Below are 13,165 nucleotides of genomic sequence, written 5' to 3' on the forward strand. Positions count from 1 at the left end.
TATTCGTTTCTCGTAATTTTCTTTGAAATATACTTTGGTTAATTTGACATATTTCATGCAGTGGTTTCATCCATTTTACTATTTTATGTCCAAAATTACACAATCACGTGAAAAATAATGGTTTGAGATTTGAAGGCGATACGGCTAATTAATAACGGATGATGCAGTTCCCTATATTTCCATTTCCAATATTGTTGTCTAGGATATCTTTCCCAACTGAAGTGATAATCAATTCCTCATGAATGTGAACAATGTGCGTATGAATCTTGATAAATGTAGTACGACTATTTTAAAGACTGGGAATTCCGACAAAAATGAAAGTAAAATGTAAATATAAAAAATAATTTCCTTTTTGAAAATACATGAGGGTATGAATATCAACACGCTTCGAGAAGTATGCTGGCTTAAAGCGTTTTAGTTTCAAAAATGAAATTTATTTCTTAAACGAACGAGCGCAAAATAGATCTGTTGATCCTTGGTGTTAAAAGACGTTTGTATGTAGGTCTGATGTAATAATAAGCCTGTAATCAGACTAGCTGTATTCCGAACATGTAGAGCCGAATGCCAGGGAGCGGGTAATACGGTTAGATAGTATCTACTTAAATGTTAATGTTTAAAGAGAAGGTGACCAGCAGTAAATGTCAATCAAACTTATCTAAAATAAAATTCACCTTGTTTTATCTAAGATTCTACTTGTCGATAATCAGATACAATTTTTGATTTGAAATCTCAAGATTATCCACACAAAGAAAGAACAACGCACGAACAACCCGTTTCATTCATATACTCGTAAAAGTTTGCAGAGACAGCAAACCCCTGTCATGGCGAAAATCCCTCCAATGGTAAAGTTTACCAAGTAATCCAATAAAAGAACGAAGCCATATTGATCAACGGACAAATAGACAAATGAAATTGATAATTAATAAACTCACATTCCGTAAATATTTCGATTTCAGTCAGTTCATGAAACACATCTACGCTATATATATATATATATATATATATATTAGAGAATTACAGTGATAAATGTACATGTAAAGCTTAAAACCGGAGACGGACGTTAAATGAAATGTCTAACCCAATCTGACCTCAACTTCATAAATGATTTATGATGAAAAATAAGATTTTGACCTCCGAAATTGGAGGGAATCTCTATTTAATCACCCCAAAAAGAATGTTTGACATTTTATCAATTCATGAGTATTTTATTTGACAGAAGTAGACCTTGTTCTCTATATATTGGTTCGACAAGTGGGGAATAAAACACCGTCAATGTTTAAATGCTGTAACAAAACCGAATCAAATGTATAAACGTGAGAAAGGGGACCATTGATCATAAAACAGCAAGGGGACAGATAAATATCTGCACTCGCATTAATCATACAACCAGCGCGCAGTCGGCACGGGCAGCATATTCACCTCTATATATGTAACAGGTTTAAATGATTTGGGTCAATTTTAAATAATTAATCCAGTCTTAACAAAGGATCACCAAACTGTACACGACATCCGAAAGTGAAGTTCACCTAGACCTTTAAAACAGAGGTAATTTACCCCCAGTGCATTCCTGGCGGGTCTTCCAGTCATTTGCAAATACTTAAAACCAGAGACAAGCCATTTTCGTATTTTCTCCTTCTTTATTATTTTAAACACAATGCCCCAAGAACAAGGTTACAATTCAAAACTGCGATCTCCTTCCCAGGACTCTCAAAATGATAGGGAAGTTTAAATGCGGTTCCAATAATGGACGAGATAACGATTGATATGTTTTTTGCAGAAAACAATGTACACGGCGTATCTAGGTGTTATTAGAAACGCGGATCAATCAGTAGATATACCTCACAGGTGAAAATTCCTCTGCCGTTCCACATAAAACAATTCAAATTCGTTTAGTGACACAAACTCCATAACGATTTTAAAATTTTGACACCTGGTTATTTTTCAGATTTTGGCAGGGCTAATAAAACTGGACTTACGATATTTTAATTCAAAAATGTCTCAAACACTGGGCAGCAATACTCAGACACAAAAAGTTTAGGGTCGACATTTCGTATTTGATGCCATGTTTGATAGCGAAAGTTTGATCGTATTTGTCATGTTCGATGCCATATCCAAAGTTCTATCAAATAATGTTTTGTCGTTCACTAACACTAACAAAATGATCAGTTCCTTTCTACACCCCCACACATAACACTAGATAGTCTGTTAAGTTCCACTATCATCATTCATAGTACACCCCAAAACACGCCGCTACAGCAAATATAGTTTTACTGCTGTACGAGGCACAGGCAAAATTGTCCGATTGCTGATCCCATAGACACCGACTCCCGACCTGTACCGCCTGATTTCGGTTCTGTCCCAGAACCACCTGCACTACGTACTTATAGCGGGGCCAGCCAAGACCCTGAATGGCTTTTTTGATGTCGTTGGCCAGCTCTGTTGTTAATGAACTGCCCGTGGAGTCTTTATAATTTAGAGGCTCAAGAGTCCGCCTCAGAATTCGCCTCATTTCTTCTTCCACAATGTAACTTTTGAATTTCTTTCCTTCGTCTGGTTGGAGTTGATACGTGTTTTCTATTCGCAGTCCGTCGTGATGAATCAGTTTATCCGATGTCACTGAATGGTTGTCCGACACACCCCCGGGCTTCAACAGTTTGGAAACCTTGTTCGCCTTTTTCTTTGATTTCAGTAATTCCATATTGTTTATTAAAAACCACAACAGAATTGAAATTGAATTAGATGAATATTGCACCGGGTAACAATCAGCTGCGTAGACAGTGGGTAGTTACATAATATTCACACTCCTGAATTTTCTGATTCCTGTAAGGAAAGGTTTAATTCCTTCGCTACAGAGAGCGCCGTGTTCTACCTAAACAACAGCACGTGAATAATTAAATCACTTTCCGGTATCTATACAAAGCGATTGCATTTAAAGGTTCACTAGGAGAATGACCGTGCGCACTAATCCGGTAATCCAGACCACGCAAATCTGACACTTCACGTTCGCGCACCTTGTACCCAATGCACACATCTATTAACTCGGCAAGCTTAAAGCCTTTATTTAATCTATTAATAACCCGTGTTTCATTTAATTCTATTCATCTCCATTTCCATTTCTTTGCTTGTATCGATCAAACCCTTTTAGGGCAGATGATGTGATGATACAATGATTTTCGATATAATTTCATCAATATATGAACACAGATTACTGCAAGTTTGAATTCCGAATACTTTTTTCATTTCCCACGGTTATGCATTAGATCATTTTGCAATATTTCATCTAATTCCCTTTAAAATTTATAAGTAGGTTTGGGTTTTTTGAAATATAACATACTGATTTTCCTTTCATTTGGTTTTATCAGTATATTATCTACGAAAATAAATTTTACGAATATAGATAATTGAATTACAAATATTGATCATTTTATCACTTTTGTTCCTTCAAATAATCCATGTCCATATCAAAACAACGATAGTCTAAAGTTTGATAAAAAATGGAATTTAATGTTCGTCATCGGTGACGTATTCTCGGATTCTTCAAAAGGCTTTACGTATCCCCAGATTACATGACGTTTAACTGCAAATGATACTCATACCAATATACTTCTGAATCCAAAATATGTATTAATTGTTATATTCTTAACTTAACCGGCACATAGGCATATCCTCCCTTTTTATAATTGTTTATTTTTTCATTTATTTGTCTTTTTCTTCAATCTTTTGTTATATTTTCATGTACTATATTAATTCTATTTTGTCATAACTGACCTTTGACCCATGGAAAGGGCTTATATAGGCATTGTGCCTGCTGCCTAACCCTATATATATATATATATATATATATATATATATATATATATATACATATATACATATATATATATATATACATGAATAGATACTGTTGAAATCAAATAACGACATACAAACGTCACAAAAACACGAGATCAAATGTGACCAATCATCACCTTGCAGTCTATTTCAGATCCTCAGATGGACAACAACCGACTTATAACTCCACATAATTCTTTGAATAATTTGCATTGGGATACCAGTACTTGAAAATAAGAATTATATGCTAGAATTCTAATAAGTAAGGCAGCTTTAATGAACGGATACTGATATGTTTTACTATTCAACCAGATAGGACCGGTCGCGGTAGCTCAGTGGTAGAACGTTCGCTTCGTACCGGGAGGTCATGAGGTCGAGTCCCGTTCTTACCATGGCCGCATCAACCCTAAGGTGTTAAAATACGTCGTTAAAATCGGCATTAGAAGTGAGAGTAACGGGTCTTTCGGATATGACATTAAGAACGGAAGTCCCGTGTTGCTGTAGGCATTGACACGATAAAGAACCCTTACTGCTACGGCCCTAGGCAATAAGCATAGGTCTAAATTTGTGGTACTTCACCTACAGCTGGTGACGTCTCAATATGTGTGAAAAATTCTCGATGGGACATAACAAAAATCAATCAATCAACCAGATAGGACACTATACCTCTATCAAATATCTATAACTTACCATACATGTATGTATCAGATTCGACTAATCAACAAGTTGGAATGGTAAAAATACTGGCATTAAGGTGTGAGAATTCAGAAATTACAGTCTGATCATCATTTTTACAGCTACGTGATAGACATAACAGCAATATTAATTCATTTGACCTATAAGGCCACGCTTGCGTGTCTTTAAGTTCGTGTATTTCAGACATTCAATTTTGGAATATTGAGCCAAACTGTAACAAATGAGCGCCGAAACACCTACCGAAGGAGGTCATAATTTTCGAAGGTGACATGATACATGGAATCTAAAGGTCATCATATAGCATTTGGATACTAGTACTCAAGCTGACATTAAGAAAAATCTGGTTGATAACGGAAAATAGGTGGTAACCATCGGGACTATGCTTGGTATTCCTACCTGCATTCACACAAGATAGGCGAAGAACTAAACCATCCATATTCCAAAAACTACATCCAGCCTGCAAGAGATTAGCTTACAGAAGGGGTTCAGATTGCAGATAGACTGCAGGACGGATATGTGTCATACTGTACCTGCGGAAAATTATCTAAGAATGCAATTAAAATACCTAAATAACCATCAGGACAAAATGAAGTAGAAAAGTTAATGATCTTAATGTACCCGATACGTCTGCCATGTTTATGTTTTTTCTTTTGAGAGGGGGATATCTGTATGTTTTGCAAGATAAGTGAAGATGGTCATAAGTCTTCGTATTTTAACTGTTGTAAAAGTACACAAATTAGATACTGAAATCAAACAGAACCTTAGATACTTTCCACGTTGCATTCTATGCGTCGGTGATTTCTGTGTTGGAGATCTAGACGATGGTCTGTCACGATACATAGCGTCTTTGAATAATACCAGACACACCTCCAAACACGATAGGACACAGGGGCGGATCCAAGAAATTTTGAAAGGGGGATTCCACTATAAGTTTTGGTTTTCAAAGGGGGGTTCCACCCTCCAAATGCGTTATTTTTACCTTTCTTAACCAAAATGTTCCGATGAAACGGGGGGGGGGGGGGGGGGGGGCAACCCCTTGAACCCCCATCTGGAGCCACCACTGTGATAGCAACAGTGTAAAGTGGAGATAACATCGAGCACAAGAGGGGGAGATAATGAAAATCAAAATGTTGTGAGAGCCCGGGAGAAGTAAACATCAATCGACTACATGTATGTATAACAGATTGGAACATGACAGCAGATGTTCAGAAGTTCACGAAATTTATAGGGGAAATTACAAAAAACGGCACTTTGTCGGTAGGGGTGTATACCATACCACCCATAACAAGAGGCCCACAGGCCTTATCGGTCACCTGAATACTAGTGAAAAAGTATCACTACTTCCATGGGCTATGAAGTCTAGAAAAAATTCCTGTTCTGAATATCTAAGCTAAATCCTAATGTTCAGCAGTATAAAACAATATATGTTCTTAAAACTTCACTGTCCTCAAAAGTGCTTACACTGATGAAAGGCTTTAAATAATAGGTGTATTAACATTAAAACATCAAAAGATGTGACTAATTTGGACTCATCATAAAGTCATAACCCTGGGTTGTGAAATTCATCATTTTTTGTACACCCTTTTCTGCTATTCCTAAGTATGTATTTAGATTTTATACAGTATCAGCAAACTTACACATAAATACTATATACTAAGTTTGGCCCCACCCTGGGGTCAAAACCCTTACTCTGGGGAAAATCAAATTTACAATTTTGGTAAAAGACTACCTGCTCTATCCATATAGTTTCAATTTAGTATCAAAAGCACTAAAGAAAATGTTATTTAAGTGTTTTACACATAAACACTATATAACAAGTTTGGCCCACCCTGGGGTCAGAACCCCTACCCCGGGGATCATGAAATTTACAATTTTGGTAGAGGCTTTCCTGCTTTACATCACTATGCATATAGTTTTTCTTACATGTGTGTGGTTCTTGAGAAGAAGATTTTTGAAAATTGGTCATTTTGGGGCAGTTTTTGCCCTGCCCCTAAGGCCCCAGAGGTGCAGGAATCCTGAAATTTACAATTTATGTTCCCTTTGTTCAAAATATGTTTCATACAAAATTTGAAAAGAATTGGAATAGTTGGATAGTTATCAAGAAGAAGTTAAAAATGTCTATTGTTCACACATTCAATAACTGGCAATTTTGGCCCCACCCTGATACCAAACCCCTACCCCTGGGATCATCAAATTTACAAATTTTGGTAAAGGACTACGTGTTCTTTCTAAATATCTATTTACGTTTAATTTAGTATCAAAAGCACCAAAGAAAATGTTATTTAAGTGTTTTACACATAAACACTGTTTAACAAGTTTGGCCCCACCCTGGGGTCAGAACCCCTACCCCGGGGATCATGAAATTTACAATTTTGGTAGAGGCTTTCCTGCTTTACATCACTATGCATTTGGTTTTTCTTACATGTGTGTGGTTCTTGAAAAGAAGATTTTTGAAAATTGGTCATTTTGGGCAGTTTTTGCCCCACCCCTAGGGCCCCAGGAGTGCTGAAGTCCTAAAATTTACAATTTATGTCCCCCTTGTCCCAATGATGCTTCATATCAAATTTGAAAAGAATTGGACTGGTAGTTATTAAGAAGTTAAAAATGTTCAATTGTTAATGCACGAAGGACAATTGCAATAGGTCAACTGAGTTTACTCAGGTGACCTAATAAAAAAACAAGGAAACCAGTTTTTTCTCAAGATTTCGATTCAAAAGAGTGCTAAAATTTTGCTTTTGTTGTCAGCCTCATCAAAATTCTTTCTGATCCAGTAATTTCAATATTTATCCCATTGCTCCACCACAAAACATCTTTATCGACCAATATAACCAGGAATATTCAACAGTTCTTCCCGACCACACTTTTCGTGTCATCCGTATGTTTATCCTGATTGCCATGAACAACATCAAGGGTCTTGGAATTGAATGAATAACGTCGTCCAATCGTAATCCAATAATGGCGAATGATGTTTCCTTGGTAGTCAGAACTAATTCTTATCGAAAACACAGGCTATTAGAACGCCTAAGTACCCTTCATACTCCAATTACTTTTCTGAGACATTTCATAATCAATTAGATAATGACCGAATGGATTTTTTCGACAAAGTTTGGTAACAATCTAGATGGGCTATAAGCAACCGAAGCTAAATCAAGTACATCGCTAAATGTCTTACGTATACATATTCTTATGTAACACATTTAGAAAGTGCTAAAACAACTCTACACTAACTTGCTGAAAGATCATTTTCCGCTAAAACATATATTTACTGTATTTCGTCATCAAGTGACCAAAAAAAAAATAAATATGTTTTTCCCATTTACAGTTTCTCTGCAGTATATGCTATCATAATTAAGATTTAATCATTATATACATGTACCAATGTATCTTATGAGACTATAGACCATTACCCAAACAATGAATAATAGAAAACTAAACGTTTCGTTAGCATTTTCCTATAATACTGTATTTGTTGACTTTTTGCTGCATAACAGAATATCTATATGTTTGAATTATCATAAAAATACCAAATTAAAAACAAAATGCTGTATTCAGTGAACTACCATCGTTAATGAGTAAAACACATTTTATATAAATTTCAACATCATGAGTTAAATCTATCTCTCTTCCAAAAAGTTGGAAGCAGCAGTAATTATTGATGTTCACTTTATGACCCTCGAATTACCTGGGAAAAGATCAGAACCCTTTCACTGATGTGCTAGCCGTAGGTTTTTGAAACAAAGTTCTGAAGATACAGTGTATTGATTTATACATGCAATGCGAGTTACCGAACCTTGCAAAGGATCGGTGTTTGTTAATCATTTTTACGTAGTCAACCACGTTTAGTCGGCGTCCAATTCAAGATGGCTGTTCACCGATTTACATTTATCCATGCGCTCCATATAGAGTTCACAGGGGAAAGAAAGGATTTCTTCCAAATATAGATATTTAGCAGCATTGTTTTGTGAGTTTTTCTATACAAAAATGAAAATCAGTTGCATTATACACGCAATGAAGGTATTCATTCAATAACTAATACGGACGTGTGTATTTGCTTATTGTAGATCTCGAAAAGGGATTAGGAAAGAAACGTTGTTCCCGCGCTTTTGTCAGAAATAAAATGCAAATCAGTTAAATAACTCATGCCATGCCAAAATAGTGCAATATTCTTAAATCAAACAGTTTAGAATTGTGGATCATACGTGTATAAAGGAAGAATTATGGAACAAATTAAAGAACGGCCTAACAATCGGCATGAAACACGTCAGACAGCATCTGACCCAACGCTAGGTTGTATTGGCAAACTAGATCGTTATAAATCATAATAGTTCAAGAAGATTTTCTACGTTATCGTCATTTATCGAATATATCTAACTTTCATTCGATTATTCCATTAGTAAAATGTTTTTTTTAACGAAAAGTAGACAGGATATCTAACTCGGTCATTTGAATGACCTGTGAAATGTTGAATTCAAGTGATGTAGGCCACTTCTGCTACATCTCGGTCATTTGAGTGACCTGTGAAATGTTGAATTCAATTGATGTAGGCCACTTCTGCTACATGTAAACGATTCCTGTGTATTGCTGATTCCATGGATTGTTCAGAGGAATATTTTGCTGAGTTTGCTTTTATTTTAAAATGTGTGAGAATATAAAAAAAGGTAGCTGGAAAAGATATTGGCTCTTAAGAAAGTAAAGTTTTAAAGAAAAATAAATTTTATCATCATTATCATTGTGTCTGACATTGGAACGTCCTGTAGCAGTCATTCTTTTAAAATACAATTCATGCTATTGTAGTTAGGTAGTAGAACAAATGTTGTAGAATTGGAGAAAATTTCCTAGTTTGTGGTGTTTATATCTGCTATGAAATTCTACAATGTATTATGGTCGTTATAACGATCTAGGTCAAATGCTGTCTGACGTGTTTCATGCCGATTGTTAGGCCGTTCTTGGGACACTAATTTGACTACGGATAACTCCGTTTACCTGATTAGGATGTATGGCTCACGACGGGTGTGACCGGTCGACAGGGGATGCTTACTTCTCCGAGGCACCTGATCCCACCTCTGGTGTGTCCAGGGGTCCGTGTTTGCCCAACTATGTATTTTGTATTGCTTATAGGGGTTATGAGATTGATCACTGTTCGTTATCTTCACCTCTCATTGAGAAATAATGTAAAGGTGAAAGTCGAGACATATATAACATTGTCTCTGGTGAAAAAGTAGTAATGCAATATTATATTTCTAATCAGCAATTAATATTGATGCACGCTCAGGATGAATTCTTCAAAAACAACATTTGAGAGACCATTACAGGCATTGATTATTAAGAGAAAAGTGGATAAAAAATATGAGTGAATTCAAGAGATAAAACATCACATCATTTGCAAGAGTTGAAAAATTCAAGAGATGAAAGATTAATATGATTTGCAAGAGCTGAACAATTTATGCAAGAATTGACACAATCTCTGATTTGCAATTAAATTGATGAACAATTCAATATTTTACAAGTCTTTGATTTTGCCAGGGTGCAATACTTTAAATGGATGGTGATTCAATTCTTTAAATATTTTGAGCAGTATATGTTGTTAACTCTTTTATAAAAACAAATGCCTTGAATTGAAACACTCGCTTGGAATTTCAAAAATCTCACTAAAGAACCCAATGAGTACAGTCAAATTCAATTGCAAGAGCAACCTGTTATCGAAATCGAATAATCCGAGTCTGAGGTTTTTGTTTGCTATGGCAGTTAAGGTGATATTTAAGTCTTTAAGTTAAATCCCCTAGAACGAAGAAAGAAAACTTGTACTGAAATAATAAGATCAAAGGACAACAAAATTCCAAGATGAGAATAAGAATATATGACACTCACCAGGGATTTAACATGTTTTCCCGAAGGAAGCAGAGGTAGGGAATGAGTAACAAGTTCACTTATTTGTATTGCTCGTAAAGAGGTTAATGAAAGATAACTATGATCGTGGACTCCAGGAAATATTCATTGTTGTGCTCCAAAAATATTGATTTGTCATTAGAGTTTCATGTAATCATTCATATCTTCATCTACATGATTTGCCTAACCATTTCTACCTTCAAGATCAATTAACATGTATCAATATCCAATGTTTACTCGTGCGATATGATTCATGGTTTTGAAGACACTGGTCATTTCCTCTCTCTTGATCCTGCCTCAAATCTCTGCTTTGCAAAGGAGTCAAAAGGATTCGGTGGAATTTGTACATACATGTACAAGGCCTGTTCAGTTGCTGTATTTACCGTAAATTCAGAATTCTGTGTATTTGATCCTCATGCACATGACGGTGAAATTAAATGCTAATCCAGACTACTGTTGTGGTCGGGGACGGGGCTTCTTGAAATCCTGACATGGGCAGGTCCTCCAAATGGTGGTGGATTATAAGACTCTCTTATGAGTAGCCATGGAATATAAGGTGATTCCACCCGAGGGTTGCAAAAAAGCTGTGAAACCCGAGGCTTTGCCGAGGGTTTTACCGCTTTTTTGCAACCCCGAGGGTGGAATCACCTTAATATTTCATGGCAACTCATAAGAGAGTATTTTTCTCTCATATTTCTAGAGTTTTCCGTTTTCCTTGTGCCTAGCGACGCCATTTTGAGAATTTTCCAATTAATTAATATTTCGCTGTACATTAAAAATAACACCAGAATCGAATTCTACGACCTTCATTTTGGCAACTACGTTGCCGACAAAAAATCGGCCGACGAGTGTATAAGTGAATTGTATTAGAGTTATTCCTCTTTGAATAAATCAATAATCAGGGTGATGCGTGACGTAACTCGACAGTCCATCAGCGCGAAACATTTTGACAGACCTAATCAGAATATGAATCCACAACTGCACGCTTTTTTCTTAGAGGAGCATTGATATTGATATTAATTGAGCAGTTATTTAATGACGAGTGTGTGAAGAGAGATTCCAAGTGGTTTTTGTTGGTGAATATGGGCATGGCTAGACTTTCGTTTTCCACGTGTGCAGGGACTCGAGTCTCATGGACATTAAAGGCACTTATTTCACCTGAGACACGGACAGTAGACGTTGACAGAGTGAATGTGGAGGTAGGCCTAGAACTAATAGACCGTGTGGGCTGGGTTTCTGTGAAATGGCATAATGCACCGGATGACATCTAGGTGTATGAGGAATTTGTGACTGTTGTTGAGTGTGCAGTAATTGTTCAAGGAATGTGTATTTTTGTGTCCGGTCACATACACCTGGATATTATCAGGGACATTACAATCTGTCATTTTTTGTACAAGAGCTTTGCAGACGCTAGTGTTCGTCAATCGAGGGGTATTCCCAATCGAGGCGAGGTAAGTTGCAAGCTAGTTGTGTATTGATTATGACGTCACGGGATATGTAAGATAAACTTCACGTGATATGAAAGATAGAAATATCTTACATACCTTTCTTACATAGAATATCTGTATCTTACATACGTAGATATGAGAGAAAAGTTAATCTTTTCCTAGGTTCGATCGACCACGGATCCTCAAAGTATAGGGAACGGGTTTTGTGAATGAAGCTAATGCAAATCTTCATGTGTGTTCAAAAGATCCCCGGATCTCCCTGGGTATAATCGGGAAGACAGGTCTTCTTGAATGAAGACTGTATGTCAGGACGCGGTAAAAGAGGTTAGTCCAAAGTAGAGGCCTTGTTCCTGATACAAAATGATATTGAATCAGCCCAATATCTATCGGTGGTTGAGTTTTTCCATTATTTGGAATCTTCTTTTCTTCTAGAAAAACCCTTATATTATCTTTATACTATTCGTTATACACCATCTACTCCATCAAGTTTAGAATCACAGCTACCGGTGTTGCATTCGCGTTTTATACGCCAAATAAGTTTCAAGCCTTCATGTCAGTTTACGAAAATTCGAGAGTCGTGTCTGTATAAACATGGGCGACATTGTGGTTACTGCAATTTTTTTTCTTGCTGTTTATAGAAGTTTTGTTCAGCAAGCATAGGGTGAAATGCATTTTGTGTTGGCGGACATTTATATGTAGTATGCAAAACTTAGTTGTTTGATTAAGTTTGTACTATTATTTGTGCAAAACTTTGTTGACCTGTTGCTTTTTCACAGTCATTATGACGACTCTGAGCATTCTGAAGCCGTTATATTCACATTGCATTCACTCCAGTCCAAGTGATTGTGATTTCTCCTTGGGGTCTGATTACATATATTCCAGAAGTGCATTCATAGAGGATCGTCGATGGGAACCATGTCGAGCCCTACATGGCTCGCCAATGTAAAATACCCATGTATACTCATAGACATGTTTCTGTAATTCATGTGTTAACTTCAAGATTTCTGATCCTATGCACAACTTTACTTTGTTAAAGGGGCTGCATTTGAGTTTTTTGGTTCTGACATATTTATATGAAATGAAAGAATGTTGTCACAACTTGATTTTTACATTAAATCTTTATAAACATTTATATTGTTTGATAACAGGTATATATTTGTAAATTACATATTATCGTGATCCTTGACCGTTCTGTCCAGTGTATGAATATAACCAAAGGGGGGTTCCATAGTCTGTGATTTTGATGATGTGGTTTATTTCAATAATCATGTTAAGAATTTTTCTTTAAATAAACTTACATTTCT

General features: G+C 36.2%; 1 protein-coding gene across 1 annotated transcript; it reads right to left on the reverse strand.

The window, feature by feature from the left end:
• Nucleotides 1-1,617: 1,617 nt before the first annotated feature.
• LOC125675012 (dynein light chain Tctex-type protein 2B-like) lies at nt 1,618-2,995 on the reverse strand. The gene has a single exon (XM_048912468.2). It carries the CDS (start codon nt 2,696-2,698, stop codon nt 2,222-2,224), a length of 477 nt encoding a protein of 158 aa, XP_048768425.1. The 5' UTR covers nt 2,699-2,995; the 3' UTR covers nt 1,618-2,221.
• Nucleotides 2,996-13,165: the final 10,170 nt, after the last annotated feature.

This window comes from Ostrea edulis, chromosome 3 (assembly GCF_947568905.1).
Source record: "Ostrea edulis chromosome 3, xbOstEdul1.1, whole genome shotgun sequence".
Taxonomy (NCBI): Eukaryota; Metazoa; Mollusca; class Bivalvia; order Ostreida; family Ostreidae; genus Ostrea; species Ostrea edulis.